The 14889-nt window shown below is 40.7% G+C and overlaps 2 protein-coding genes across 7 annotated transcripts in view; one reads left to right on the top strand and one right to left on the bottom strand.

Moving 5' to 3' along the window:
• CTPS2 (CTP synthase 2) overlaps nucleotides 1–14889 on the bottom strand; it is a 107948-nt gene that overhangs the window by 47532 nt on the left and 45527 nt on the right. The gene's annotated exons all lie outside the window — the stretch shown is intronic.
• S100G (S100 calcium binding protein G) lies at nucleotides 1186–5370 on the top strand. The gene is made up of 3 exons (XM_061137792.1): nucleotides 1186–1338; nucleotides 1820–1963; nucleotides 5110–5370. Exons 2-3 carry the CDS (start codon nucleotides 1829–1831, stop codon nucleotides 5212–5214), a joined length of 240 nt encoding a protein of 79 aa, XP_060993775.1. The 5' UTR covers nucleotides 1186–1338; nucleotides 1820–1828; the 3' UTR covers nucleotides 5215–5370.

Below are 14889 nucleotides of genomic sequence, written 5' to 3'. Positions count from 1 at the left end.
AAATGTCCTAATTCTTTCACAAAACTCTTTCCAAGAGAAATAAAATTAAGTTACCAATTTTAAATCCTGGCAGTTCCAAAAGTTTTAAGTAATTCCAATTGAATAAAAGTAAGTCAACTGTTTTCACAAGTTTTTAGAATGATTAACAAAATAGATTTGGCAAGGAAAAGCAATGAAGAAATAAAAAGCACATATGGGAACAATAAATAATGAAAAAGTTGAAAAAAAGACCATGCTACTCGGCAATATTGCTTTGCCAAATGAAACCACAAATTATTGTGTATCTTCCCCCCCACCCAATTCTTAAACCTGCTTCTTGATGATACTTTACTCATTATTATTCAAAAATTTAAGCCGCTTCGGGTGACAGGGTCTAAGGAAGGGGCGGCAGGTGCCATGTCGGGGCCCTGAAGGAGGCAAGAAGCCCTTGAAGCAGCCCAAGAAGCAAGCCAAGGAGATGGGCGAGATAAGGCATTCAAGCAGAAACAGAAGGTGGAGTAGAAGAAACTAAAAATAAGAGCTAAAAGCTAAGGCATCGGGGAAAGGCCCTCTGGTCATAGGTAGAATTAAGAAATCTGGAAAAAAGTAAGCTGTCCCTTGCACCTGAGGCAATGATGACCCTTAGTTCCATTTCTGCGTAAACATGTGAATTCCTTGCCATAACATCTGTTGCCATCTATAACTAGAATGAAGTATTGTCTTGGAAACTATTATACATTTAAGAATAAACTTTGTGAAAAATAAATAAATAATAAATAATTTAAGCACCTAATATGCACAAAGGGACTTTAAAGGCTATGTAGAAATTTTTCAAAGTATTTAGTATTTGATCTTTTATTTCAGCATTTTTTCTTTATGTGCAGAAAATTATTTTTTTCAAAAATAAATAGGAAAATATATTATAGGAATAATTATTTTGAAAATTGTTTTTTTCAAAAATAAATAGGAAAATAAATAAATAGGAAACTAAATTAAAAAAAAAAACAACCCTCCACATTTGAGCTTTCTGAAATATGAACAGTGAGAAAATATCCTAATTCCACTTTGGAGAGAAAATATAATCTAAGGAGTAAAGAATGCAAGCATACTCTTGGGACTCTGAACCATTAAGTAACTATCAAGGTGGCCCTTTATTGGATCTTGCCCTTAATTATGAAGTTCATGCAGTCTTAAGACTGGGTTTCAAAAACCATTAATAATTACCCTTAAATGGTAAACAAAAGGAAAATTTCACAATCAGGGTGGTGTGCCTGTTAAGACTATAAAAGTCACAAGACCCGGCTCAGCTCCTCACACTTCCATTTGGTTCTCCTAGCTGCCTGACTGCTGAACGGCCAGGTAAGAGTGCTTCTAGTACTACCTGTAGCTCCTTCTGCTTCCTTTCAGAATGGTGTGAAAGATCATGGTCTAGAGAAAAAGAGGATTTGTGCCATCTAAAGATATTACCAGTAACTTAAGAGGCTAGAAGCTGTGGTCAGGTTTCTTCAAGAACACAGTCTACGGTGTGCTGATCAGGTACAAGTGAAGAATGTCATAATTACTAGTAAAAGTATTTGACTTAAAAGCCTATCTTCTAAAAGATGTACTCTAAGAACAGACATTTCACATACTATCTAAGATGATTATTTTAAAAACACATTAGCAAGCACTGGTACATTGCTATTTCCACAGCTCCCACCCTCCTCCTCCTTTTTATCTCCTCTCCTCCCCTTTTGTTTATTCTCTCTCACCTTGCCCAAAAGCCCGCAACTCCTGCTGGCTATCATCAGTATAACATACTCCGGCTTTCTGGTAAGTTCATTGTTTTCCCAATTTACAGGACACCAAAATGAGTGCCAAAAAGTCTCCGGAAGAACTGAAGAGCATTTTCGAAAAATATGCAGCCAAAGAAGGTGATCCAAACCAACTGTCCAAGGAGGAGCTGAAGCTATTGATTCAGACGGAATTCCCCAGTTTACTGAAGGTGAGTGCAGCATCACAGTGTCCGCTGACAGGGCAGGGATGGTGGGAAGGGCGGGGAGAAGAGAGGACTCAGGGAGAGGCTAAGGTCCTCGATGCCACTGATCAGAGCTCCATGTGGAGCAGAGCAGCCAGCAGCCAAGGTGTGGGCATCACCTGAGAGAGGACACTTGAATGCGTGCCTTCCTCCTCTGGGGCAGGCTACATTTCAGATGGCAAGCTCCTAGAAAGAACGGGCTTGGTCGTCTATTGCCGCCAGCCCTGACACACAATTCCCGAGGTGCCCAGTCATAGTAAACAAAAGCCACGACTGTACTTTTACCAAGATAGGTTTGGAAGACCCCCAGGTTGCCAAGCAAACATACCAAGTCCTTCAGTCTGGGTTCGGCACCTCTGTGTCAGGCTTTAGGAAAACAAAGAGACCTGTACAATTATAGAAGCTGGACTTGGATGTGCTTCTCTGTTATAGGTAGGATCTCTCAACTAGACCAACACTTACTTGGCAATCTGTTAAGGAAATCGGCTTCATGCTGATAAATTGCCCTCCTGCGACACCCATTTCTATTTCAAAAGCATTTACATTTGTGTTAATTTATGTTAAGCACCTAAGTTTGTGGTAATGAGCAATAATACATTTCTAAACTTTCAGGAAAGGATTACATTTCCCCAGCCATAAAGTTTCTCATCAAAACCATCCCAGAGTTGTCAAAATCAAAATGCATCTACAGGCAATAAGAAACAGGGAAAAACTGATTCTCTTTGCTCCTATACCCTTTCTTTCCCTTGGAACTAAAACTCATCTTCAAAATGGAAGCAACTGTGCAACTAACTGTTACATTTGACTTGGTCCCTATTTAGCTCTAACTTCAGAATCTGGTTCTCGTATTTTAACCAGAAATGTCCCTTTTGCCAATATGACATGTGAGGTTTCTAGTTTTAGTTGTTGAGGTTTCTGTTTTTAGTACTAAAAAGCGAAGTAGCTGAATTTGATGACCTTATAGTCAATTTTCTTACAGTTAAAATGTGAAATAACTTTTTAAAAGTTAAAGGCACTAGCAGAAAAAGAGACTTTCTAATTAAAAACCAACGTTTCTGAGAAAGATTTAACTCTTCAAAAAACTCTTAAATTTTTCCAAAAGGAAGAAAAAGAATAATAGGAAAAATTTTTAAGAAAAAGAAGAAAAATAATAATCTGACAGGAAAGCCTAGGCAATCTAGTCAAGTTGTTTTTAAAGGTAAGATTGGTGAACTTTTCTGTATTTTTCTATATTTTATGTATTTCCTATAAAAAGCACATATGACTTTTCTAATTTGGATAAAGGCAGAAAGACTAGTGGTAAGTTGTGAAAAATCTACATATGAAGTCATGTACTGACTGTATTTCCATACAGACTTTTTGTAAAACAGATGTTGAATAGCTAACTTACAAGTTCGGTCTTGTGAGCATAGCTAAGTGTCAAATGTCTTTGTAGGAATCTTAGGGGTTAAAACATCCCTTGATGTAGAGATTTGCTGCACAACAATGCGAATATACTTAACATTACTGAACTGTACACTTAAAAATAGTTAAGATGGGGAATGTCATCTTATGTGTTTTCTACCAGAATTCAAAAAAAAGTTTTGAAGCTGACTTACAAACTAAACTGCTATTTCAATAGGTTTCCTGGATGCCATTTTGCCAAAGAGATTCCTTACCTTAAATTCAGAGTTGTAATGGCTTTACGATTTGAGTTTTATGGTAGTGAAGGGGTTCAGAACAAGTCTCCCTGAAATATATCACTTAAGCATGGAGATTATTTTGAACTAACAGGAATCAAAACCCAGAAGATTCAAGGAAAGCTCTTTACCTCCCACTCAACTGCCTAAATTTACATTGGAAAGGGAAGCCTGTCCCAGGCAGAGAGTTCTTGCTATAGATTCCTTTTTTCCTTAGAAATGTATCTGTATAACAGGCTAGACTTTTGTTTTCCAAACATCTCTGCCTTCCTATGAATGGCCTTCCTTCCCTTTGTATCCTTAGCTCAGGAAGTTATATAAGCCTCAGTTACCTGGTTGCCCTTTGGGTCTCAAATTTTTATGGGGTACCCCATACATATGTAATTAAACTTGTTTTTCTCCTGTTAATCTGTCTGTGTCTATTTAATTAATAGACCAGCCAAAGAACCCAGAAGGAAAGGAGGGAAATTTTTCCATCCCTACAGCAGGGACAAAATTAAGTCTGCTTAAGTCACTACAGCAATACCAGTAGTCAAAAGGGAGTCGGGCTGAAAATGATCTGATGTTCTGATAACAAGCAGTGGTTCTCTGAGTAGTTGGTTCTCAGCATCAGCACTGCCCAGGAACTTGTTGGAAATACAGATTCTCAGATCTGACTCCAAACCTAGTGAACTGGAAGCTCTGGGAGTAAGACCACCAATCAACTTGGGTTTATTACGGTCAGCAAGCCTACCTACCTGGTGTAAGAACCACTGAGCCAAAGTCACCTTGCGTAGAAGTGGGCTGCAACACACGATTTGGAGAGAAAAATGGGATGCTTGCTAATCAAGAGGTTGAGCTCTAGAGTCAGTGTTTGAACCCCAATCCCCTTCTTAACAGCTGGGAGCCCTGGGCAAGTCAGTAGCCATCTCAAAGCCTGTTTCCTCATCTGTAAAGTGGATCTCCCCCACAAGGCAGCTGGGAGAATTACACAGCTAAGGAAAAGCTTTGTCACAGAGCTGGCCCACAGCAAGCCCCTGGTCATATGCTGGCTCAGCCCTGGAGCTGGATGCCAAACCAGCTCCCAGGGAAACCTTAGAGCAGGGCCCCTCGGCAGCCAAGTGAAGCCCTGGGACTTCTCAAAAGAATGATTTAGATTACAAAGGAAACCAAATATTTTAAATTAATTTCAAAATAATAAATGTGATATAGTTGGTGGTTGTTTTTAATAGGGGGGTGGGTAGCCAGCTCTGTGACATGAAGCAATGCTACAACTAAAGTTGGTTTTTTTTTTCATCTCTCGCAGTCAGTAACATGTGACTAACATGTAACAGTAACTGTAACATGTGACAGTTGCCTTCTTGGAACATCCATGCAGTGTCTCTAATTTAATGTGCAGCAGTAACTGATTTGTTTCTCCCCCTTTTCTATTCCCTCCTTTTTGTCTAAAACCAGGGTCCAAGCACCCTCGATGAGCTTTTTGAAGAACTAGACAAGAATGGAGATGGAGAAGTTAGTTTCGAAGAATTCCAGGTGTTGGTGAAAAAGATATCCCAGTGAAGGAAAGAATAAAATATCATTCTCAGTACCAGAAGAAGAATGCCTGTGATGTGGTCCTACTCTGTACAAAATCACCAATGTCGCCACTTAATTCTTTACAATTGTAATGATCCAACACTAAGGTCTAATTACTAAATAAAGAAATCCTCAAACATGTTTCACCTTGTCAAGTACTGACTCCTGTAGCTTACTAGATTTGAAAGTAACCTTAACCCAGGCTGGATGCATGAGACAAGTGCTCAGGCCTGGTACACTGGGAAGACCCAGAGGAATCGGGTGGAGAGGGAGGTGGGAGGGGGGATTGGGATGGGGAATACATGTAAATCAATGGCTGATTCATGTCAATGTATGACAAAAACCACTACAATACTGTAAAGTAATTAGCCTCCAACTAATAAAAATAAATGGAAAAAAAATTTTAAAAAAAAGTAACCTTAATTTGATGTATCTAATTTACAGATTTATAAAGAAAAAAAAAAAAAAAAGAGGCCCAGAATAGTTCCATGATCTTGACCAAGACCACAAAAATGGTGGCAGAGACTTGGAAAGAATTCTGATGAGTCAAACCAACTCCCTCCCTCCACTTGTCTACCAGAATAACCCTCTCCTGCTCTCCCTCTGCAGCCATGCAGGGTATCACATCATTCCCAGCATCAACTCACATTTCACTCTAGTCAATGGCTAGTAAGAAACAGACTTCACAGAACAGGCACTTGTCTTTAAAGTCATCTCCTAGCACCATCTGTGCCTTTGCAATCACTGATCCTTTGGGGGAGCAGAAGGAACATAGGTCCAGAGAGTCAGTTTTACTCCATGACCGAACAGGTGGCCTTGGTTCTGGTATGTGATGCGAAAAATAAAAAGGACAGGAAGGCAGGGCCCTCTAGATCTGGCATCCTGTGCTGCTGGGATTCTGGGTATCTGAGAAGCAGCTAGCCCTCAAGTTCCACAAGCTGAGTCCAGTTCAGGGGAGGGAGGGAGAGAGTGGGGAGTGTGGGAGGAGACTAACTTTCTTCTGCCCCTCACCTGACAGTTAAAATGACAAAGTCATATGAGTACAAGCTGGCCATGATAGCCCACGACAGTGGTGCCATGGAAGCCAGGTTTTTATCCTGACCCCCACTCTCCTCTCCTCAGAAACACCAGCAAATCATCAGTGTTGCACACATTTTCTTTGATCAGCATCTTGACATTTCTGTTCATTATCACCCTCCTAATGAGCCTCATTAAACATTTTTTTCCAATGAACGTGAGCTAAAAAAAATTCTCTGAAAGGACACACACACAAAATAACTAGCATCAGTGTTTACATGTTAGTTAGTTAGTGTTTACATGTTTAGTCCCCCTAAAACTGAATTCCCCTACTGAGTTTATGATTAACCTATTAAAATCTTTTTTTTCCCGGGCAGTCCCTGGCAGTCGAACACTCTGCACTTCCACTGCATAGGGTGAAGGTTCAATCCCTGGTTGAGGAACTAAGATCCCACATGCTGAGCAGTGTGGTCAAAAAATTTAAAAATAAATAAATAAGTAAAGATAAAGCAGACATAAATCTTAACAGCGGTAGAACATTTTTAAAAAATCTTTTTTCCCTTTCTCATCCCTTCTGACCTCAATCCTGTGCTGCTACTGCTGCTGCTGCTAAGTCGCTTCAGTCGTGTCTGACTCTGTGCAACCCCATAGACGGCAGCCCACCAAGTTCCCCCGTCCCTGGGAGTCTCCAGGAAAGAACACTGGAGTGGGTTGCCATTTCCTTCTCCAATGCATGAAAGTGAAAAGTGAAAGTGAAGTCGCTCAGTCATGTCCAACTCTTAGCGACCCCAAGGACTGCAGCCTACCAGGCTCCTCTGTCCATGGGATTTTCCAGGCAAGAGTACCAGAGTGGGGTGCCTTTGCCTTCTTCCAATCCTGTGCTATCTGAACACTAATCAACCAGAGTCAGAGGACTACAAGTGCTCCTGTGGATAACATCCTTAAAGCACTCAGGTTGTTTCCCCAGGGCAAGATGAGCTAACAGATCATCCCCTCCCCAGGATCAGCTGGCCAAAGACTCAGAAACCTTAGACATCCTGACTTCCGAAACTGCGATTAACAAATGTCACAAGACAATGATTAACTCCAGTATTTTTTTTTTTTGGCCACACCAAACAGTATGTGGGATCTTAGTTCTCAACCAGGGATTGAACCCAAACCTGGAGTGAAAGCGCAGAGTCCTAAGTACTGGAGCACTAGGGAAGGTCCTAACCCCAGCCTCTTTGTTCTTGCCTTTTAAAAGGAAGACCAGGTTGGAGAGGATCTGAGGTTTCTCTCCAACTCCCTTTCCTGGCGCCTGCAATAAACCCTTGCTCTTTAGAAACCTGTATGCAGGTCAGGAAGCAAAAGTTAGAACTGGACATGGAACAACAGCCTGGTTCCAAATAGGAAAAGGAGTATGTCAAGGCTGTATATTGTCACCCTGCTTATTTAACTTATATGCAGAGTACCTCATGAGAAACACTGGGCTGGAGGAAGCACAAGCTGGAATCAAGATTGCCAGGAGAAATATCAATAACCTCAGATATGCAGATGACACCATCCTTATGGCAGAAAGTGAAGAAGAAGAGCCTCTTGATGAAAGTGAAAGAAGAGAGTGAAAAAGTTGGCTTAAAGCTCAACATTCAGAAAACTAAGATCATGGCATCCGGTCCCATCACTTCATGGCAAATAGATGGGAAAACAGTGGAAACAGTGGCTGACTTTATTTTTTTGGGCTCCAAAATCACTGCAGATGGTGATTGCAGCCATGAAATTAAAAGGTGCTTACTCCTTGGAAGGAAAGTTATGACCAACCTAGACAGCTTATTTAAAAGCAGAGACATTACTTTGCCAACAAAGGTCCATCTAGTCAAGGCTATGGTTTTGCCAGTGGTCATGTATGGATGTGAGAGTTGGACTATAAAGAAAGCTGAGTACTGAAGAATTGATGCTTTTGAACTGTGGTGTTGGAGAAGATTCTTGAGAGTCCCTTGGACTGCAAGGAGATCCAACCAGTCCATCCTAAAGGAGATCAGTCCTGGGTGTTCACTGGAAGGACTGATGTTGAAGCTGAAACTCCAATACTTTGGCCACCTGATGCGAAGAGCTGACTCATTTGAAAAGACCCTGATGCTGGGAAAGATTGAGGGCAGGAGGAGAAGGGGACAAGAGGATGAGATGGTTGGATGGCATCATCAACTCAATGGACATTGGTTTGGGTGGACTCCAGGAGTTGGTGATGGACAGGGAGGCCCGGTGTGCTGCGGTTCATGGGGTCACAAAGAGTCGGACACGACTGAGTGACTGAACTGAACTGAACTGAACTCACAGCAAATACTTACTGTCAGAGTTTGGCTTTCTGTGCAGAGAGCACACAAGCCCTTGCTTGGTTTAAAGGAAAGGACTGGGCAGATGAGGGACAGAGGTGTGAGAACCACTTCTGACTTCATATTTTATTTTACATTTTTGATTTTTCAATCCTGTGGATGTGTGTCCCGTCAAAAAGAACATGTGCTCAGACACTCAGTCGTGTCCAACTCAGGGATCAAACCCACATGCAACTTTTTGTGACCCCATGGACTATAGCATGCCAGGCTCCTCTGTCCATGGGATTCTCCAGGCAAGAATACCAGAGTGGGTTGCCATTTCCTTTTCCAGGGGATCTTCCTGACCCAGGAATCAAACCCACGCCTCTTACGTATCCTGCATTGGCAGGGGGATTCTTTACCACTAGCGCCACCTGGGAAGCCCATCAAAAAGAATAAAAGAAAACTGTTAATAAAAAGACAACTTTTGTAAAATACCATATTGCTGCTTTTCATAATGAGCTTCTTTGCATCCTTTTTATTTGGAATAGTTAGAACATACAACTATCTAAATTCTGGGAAATGCATCAGAAGCTATTTCAAAACTCAGAAATTTAACCAGAGAAAAAGAAAAACAAGTTATAACCCTTCCATCAAGAAACAAAGGTTTTTATACACCATGAGGGAATGTTTAAACACAATCTGTATCATTCTAATTCAACACAAGAGCATTCTCATAGCATCAAAAACCTTAAACAGTTCTAATGACTAATTATAGTCCACTGTAGGGATACCACTTAATGGTCTCAACTATTTCCCCACTGTGGGGCATTAGGATTAATGTCATTTTTGATTCTTCTAACTAATGTTATAGTGAATACCTGTTCACTTCTTTGTCAATATATCAGATTTTCTTAGCAGAATTTCTGAGAAGTAAATGTCTGAGTCAGACGGAATGAATATCTTTATAGTTTGTGAGACCATCTAGTTAATTCCCAAAAAGTTATATTGATTCATATTTCCACAAACAGGTGGGAGAGCACCAGCTTCACTCCCCACACAGCATTTGTCAGCTTCATTTTACCTACTTCATTAGTTACAACAACGTACATCTTTTATTCATTTATGGTTTTTATAGGAATCTCCCAACTACAGATGGTACCCAAATTACCATGGTTCAGCTTTCCATTTTTCAACTCTAAAATGGCACAAAAGCAATGTGCATTCAGTAGAAACTGTACTTCAATTTTTGAATTTTGATCTCTTTCTGGGCTTACAATATGCAGTATGATCCTCTCGTGATGCTGAGTGGCAGCAGTGACAGCTCCCAGTCAGCCACACCATCAAGAGGGGAAACAACTGACACACTGACAACCATTCTGCAACCAGACAACCATTCTGTTTTTCACTTTCAGTACAGTATTAAAAACATTGTGAAACCAAGCAGGACTCTGAAAGGGCCTCCTGGGTACAAGCCCCCCTGTGTCCCCTGTTTGTTTGTATAAAAAGCTTTCATCTCCTAGGCCTTCCTCAGATTTCAAAGAGAAGATCCAGTTAATGATTAAAGAAGTGGAAAATGCAGAAACAGAAAGCAGTCAAGCAAGGAAAGTAATAATAGCTTAAACAATAGTCACAGGACTCCTAGTTCCCCCTGAAGGGTACAGATAACAATCTGATCCATATCTTTGAGTTGTTCTGCAGAAACTAAGTGGAGGATGGTGAGTACATGCTGACCACAAAAGCACGTAGACCTCAGACTGGCTGGAACCAGAAGACTGATGACTGAGATTCCCGAAACACCATCCTGTTACTTTACCACCAACCAATCAGAAGACTGTCCACGAGCTGATTAGGCACCCTACGACCCTCACCCATAATGTTGGCTTTAAAAACCCTTGCCTAAAAGTCACCAGGGAGTTTGGGTCTTTTGAGCACAAGCTGCCCATTCTCCTTGCTTGGAGGCCTACAAATAAAAGCTGTCCCCATCCTTCACCACAACCTGGCGTCAGTAGACTGGCTGTGCTGTGCATCAGGCAGGTGGACCCAAGTTTGGTTCAGTAACAATTTAATGCGATTTTCAACACTTTATTATGAGATAGGCTTTGTGTGAGATGGTTTTTCCAACTGTAAGCTAATGTAAGTGTTCTGAACACATTTAAGGCTAAACTATGATGTTCAATAGGTTAGGTGTATTAAAAGCATTTTCAGCTTCCAATACTCAGGGCATAACCCCAGCATAAGTCAAGGAAGATCTTTATTTCCCCACTGAGTTTATGGTTGAGTACTGTTTTGTAAAAGATATTCAAGTTTGTTATGAGACTGTGACTACTAGGGTGTAGATACTATACATTGCCTATTGAGTGTCTGTGGTGATATGGGGGTTCTCTCTTTTGTTTGATCAATATGATGCATTAATCAATTTAATTCCCAGGATAAACACACTATCCAGTCATGACTGATTATCCCTTAAATGTTGTTAAATTAGACACTTTGACATTTTATTTAAGGTTTTTACATCTTTATTAATAACCAACATTAGTCTATAGCTTGGAGTTTTATTTTTTGTTGCATATGCTTTGTTGAGTTCTAATATTTAGGTCATGCTACCTTCCCATTTTTGTCTATGTTTTCAATCTCAATCAGCCCCTCACACAGTAAATACACACTATGTCTTTCAACTCCAACATACGTAAAGCACCTACTGCAGGCAAAGCATTATACAAGATGCCCTAAGATACACAAATTTCCAGACCTCTGAGATCCTAAGTCAATGGTTCTGGAATTATGCCAGAGAAAGGCTTAATCTAAGAAGTAGTATTTCAACTGGGATTTGTATGAGCAATGTTAAAGAGAACTTGCAGGGAAGTTGAAAAAGAGAGAAAACACATCATGCTGTTAAGAAGGAAGCCATTTTCGTCTGCCCTTCTAAGATCTTCTGGCTGGTCTAAGAGTTACACTGACACGAGACAGATTAACAGGAGAAAATCAAGCAAAAGTTTAATAATGTGAATACATGGGAGAGACCCGGGAAAACTGAGTGACTCACCAAAATGTCCAAAACCCTCACCTTAAACACCAACTTCAACTACAGACAAGAGGATGTTGAAGGTGGGGAGAGTCAGTTATGGGAGGTGACCAAGAAAAGCACAGTCAACAAGGGTAAGATTGTGATGCAGATTTATGCCCTGCCTGGAGTCTTTTCTTCCCTCTCATCCCTCTGTTTTCCACACCAGTTGAATCTTCCTAAAGCACCCATTTCTATTGGAAAGGCTTCAGCAAGAGTTCAGTATTTGCAAGATATGTCACAGCTGATAGGCATTATTCTTACTCATTCCCTGTTGCCTTCAGGACTAATCTTGACACTAATACTCAAGGACCTCCACAAATTAGCACCAATCTCCTTTATTTCCTTCCACTTCCCTACAGGAGCAATGTGCTTTGCTCACACTATTTTATGGCCAGATCTTAGATATTCCAGCCTACATATGCCTCTCCTCCTTTCAGTGAAGTCTCCCAGCATTTGACAATCTTCCCTTCTTACTTTAACCCATAGTATTTCCCCCGCAAACCCTGAATTCTTAAGTATTCAAGGCCTACCTGTGCTGTGCAATACTGTGGCCACTAGATTAAGTGGCTATTGACATTTAAATCAATTAAAATTAAACAAAATTTAAAATTCAGTTCCTTGGCCACTCTAGCTAAATTTCAAATGCTCCATAGCCCGGTGTGGCTAGTGGCTGCCGTAAACGATGACACAGATCCAGCACACTCTCTCATGGCAGAAGTCCTGGTTGTCAGGGCTCATAGCACTGAGGTTGTACTCACATTCTGTCCACACATTTGTTTCTACGTTTCACAGGTTTATGTCTTATGTCTCTAGCTAAACTGCAAGCAGGGTTGTGGCAGCTGCTCATTTGTAATGCACTATATTTAGGATGGTACTTAAGTGGATGAGCGCCAAATGCACAGTGAGTTTTTTTCTTCTTAATAATCTCTTTTCACTAGAATCCAGTTATTTCTACAGCAAAAAAAAATATATATATCTTTCAAGTTGTTGAAATATCTATTCCCAAGGCATTTCCCATTGAGCTAAAGGTACAAAAGCTTTAAAATGCATTAGCTTTGAAGTACTCATTTAGTCATTTGGTTATTGTTAAAATTACGGACTACCCTTGTTGATTCACTAATGCGGGCTTACTCCCAAGAAGCCTTAGCCATTAGGCAGCAGCCATCAAGCCTGGAAGAATTTTCTTTCCCAGATCGAAAATAGTTACTAGAGCCAACCAACAGCCTGATATCAACTCTGAACCTACAGTCCCCACAGAGACAGGATTAAATGACTATTAGACTCCCAGACTGGTCCATAAAAAAACATTTTACTCATAGTATAGCTGTCTTCCTGACAGCTACTTTTATGGGGAAAAAACCTCTTTAGCCCAAACTAAGATCCAAATGACTTCTTTAGGATTGCTTTGTTAGCTGGGAGATGCTCATTATAATGTTTGAAATTAAAGCAGTCTTCAATGTTATAAAAGTTGCCTGGAAGGTTACTCTAAGTGACTGTCTGGTTTTTTTAACCCTCCTAATTTGCTTTCCATATGAAATTGTTGAAAAATAAATGAAAGTAGAAAATAATTCAAACAGGGCTACAACTAAAGGTAGGAAAATGTTACGCATCATTTATGCTTAATATATAACACACCTGAATCCATTTTTTTATTATATGTGTCTATCACAAATCCACTGTGTCAGATATAAAATTAATTTTGACTTTGAAAATCCTTGGATCAAAAAGGAGTAAAGGAAGTCAAATCAATGATAAAACTGAAATAATATCAAATGCCACAATCTCAAGTCTCCATTTGCATCTGCTTAAAATGATTCACATTTCTCACTTTTCCTCACCAAGACCACCATCCAAGTGTACATGTGTGAAAGGAAAATCAAAATGGAGTTAGTACCGCAAAGAGAACTCTCTAAAATGGAGCTAGGAGGCCATTAAGGAAGTATGACTTATGCACATGTCAGCTTGGATGGAATCTGACCTTTTGACCTGATGAAGTCATCAGAACTGATACTGAACAGGACCCTTTGGGGCTCCTTTCCTGTGTTCCCTTTCTTGATTATAGGAAGTAGGCTTCATTCAGTCTCCAGGACCTTCCCTGAGTTCCAGTGAGCAGGTTCAAACAGATGCTAATTAGGGAAGGGAGGGGATGCAGGAAAAGGGATTCAGTTCAGTTCAGTTCAGTCACTCAGTCGTGTCCAACTCTTTGCGACCCCATGAATCGCAGCACACCAGGCTTCCCTGTCCATCACCAACTCCCAGAGTCCACCTAAACCCATGTCCACTGAATCGGTGATGCCATCCAACCATCTCATCCTCTGTCGTCTCCTTCTCCTCCTGCCCTCGATCTGGAGAAAGAGTCAAAAGAAACAATAGTGCAGCCTTGGGCAGGGTCCTGGTCCCCCCTCCAGGGATACACAGAACAATATATTTGAGCTGTTTTACAGATACTGAAACCCCCACCAAGTGGGAGAAGTTAACTGAGTGCTGCCCACAAGCACTAGACCCCAGACCTGATGGAACCAGAAGGCTGATGATGCCGACTTCCACTTACCTCACCACCAACCAATCAGAAGACTGCCCACGAGCTGACCACGCCCTCTTTGAACCATTACTGTAAAACTCCTCACTACTCCCCCTAGATCAGAACATAGTTTTGAGGGCATCAGCCCACTGTGGCCCCTTTTGCATGGCAAAGCAATAAAGCTATTCTTTTCTACTTTGCCCCAAACTCTAAGATTTAATTCATTGTTGGGGTACAAAGGCTGGATTCAGCTTCAGAACATCTGCCAGAACTTATTGGACCCCTGCTCTAAAACAACTCATGATTCCTCAAGGGCAAATATTCTCTGACTCACATCAGAGGCCATCACAATTCTTACCAGGCAACTTTTTAACATCTTGGTTTTTTGTCTTTATAAGCCCTGACTCTTTCTCTTCCTCATAACACACTTTTAGGGTTACCCAAATCTGTGTCTCCCAAATTGGAATTTTTTTTTGGCCACACCACACAACTTGTGGAATCTTAGTTCCCCAACAAAGGATGAAACCCAGGCCCCCAGCAGTGGAAGTGTAGAGTCCTAACCATTGGCAGGGAATTCCCCTGAACTGCAATTCTTAAGATTCCAAAGAAACTCTTATTTGAAATCTCCTGAATTTTCTTTTAGTTGACACAAGTCTGTGTTGATGTGTTTGAATGTGGATTCTGTTTCCAGATTCTCTTTCCATATCTAATGTTTAAAGTTACTATTTTTAATAAATAGAAAAGAAATGCTAAAAAGTATGCATATC

Source organism: Dama dama, chromosome X (assembly GCF_033118175.1).
Source record: "Dama dama isolate Ldn47 chromosome X, ASM3311817v1, whole genome shotgun sequence".
Classification (NCBI taxonomy): domain Eukaryota; kingdom Metazoa; phylum Chordata; class Mammalia; order Artiodactyla; family Cervidae; genus Dama; species Dama dama.
Note: the sequence above shows the minus strand (reverse complement) of the source record. Positions and strands in the feature narration are given on the sequence as shown.

Coding starts and splice junctions, on each gene's coding strand:
- S100G (XM_061137792.1), top strand. CDS start 1,829: ATGAGTGCCAAAAAGTCTCCGGAAGAACTGAAGAGCATTTTCGAAAAA. Junction 1,964..5,109: donor AATTCCCCAGTTTACTGAAG/GTGAGTGCAGCA, acceptor GTCTAAAACCAG/GGTCCAAGCACCCTCGATGA.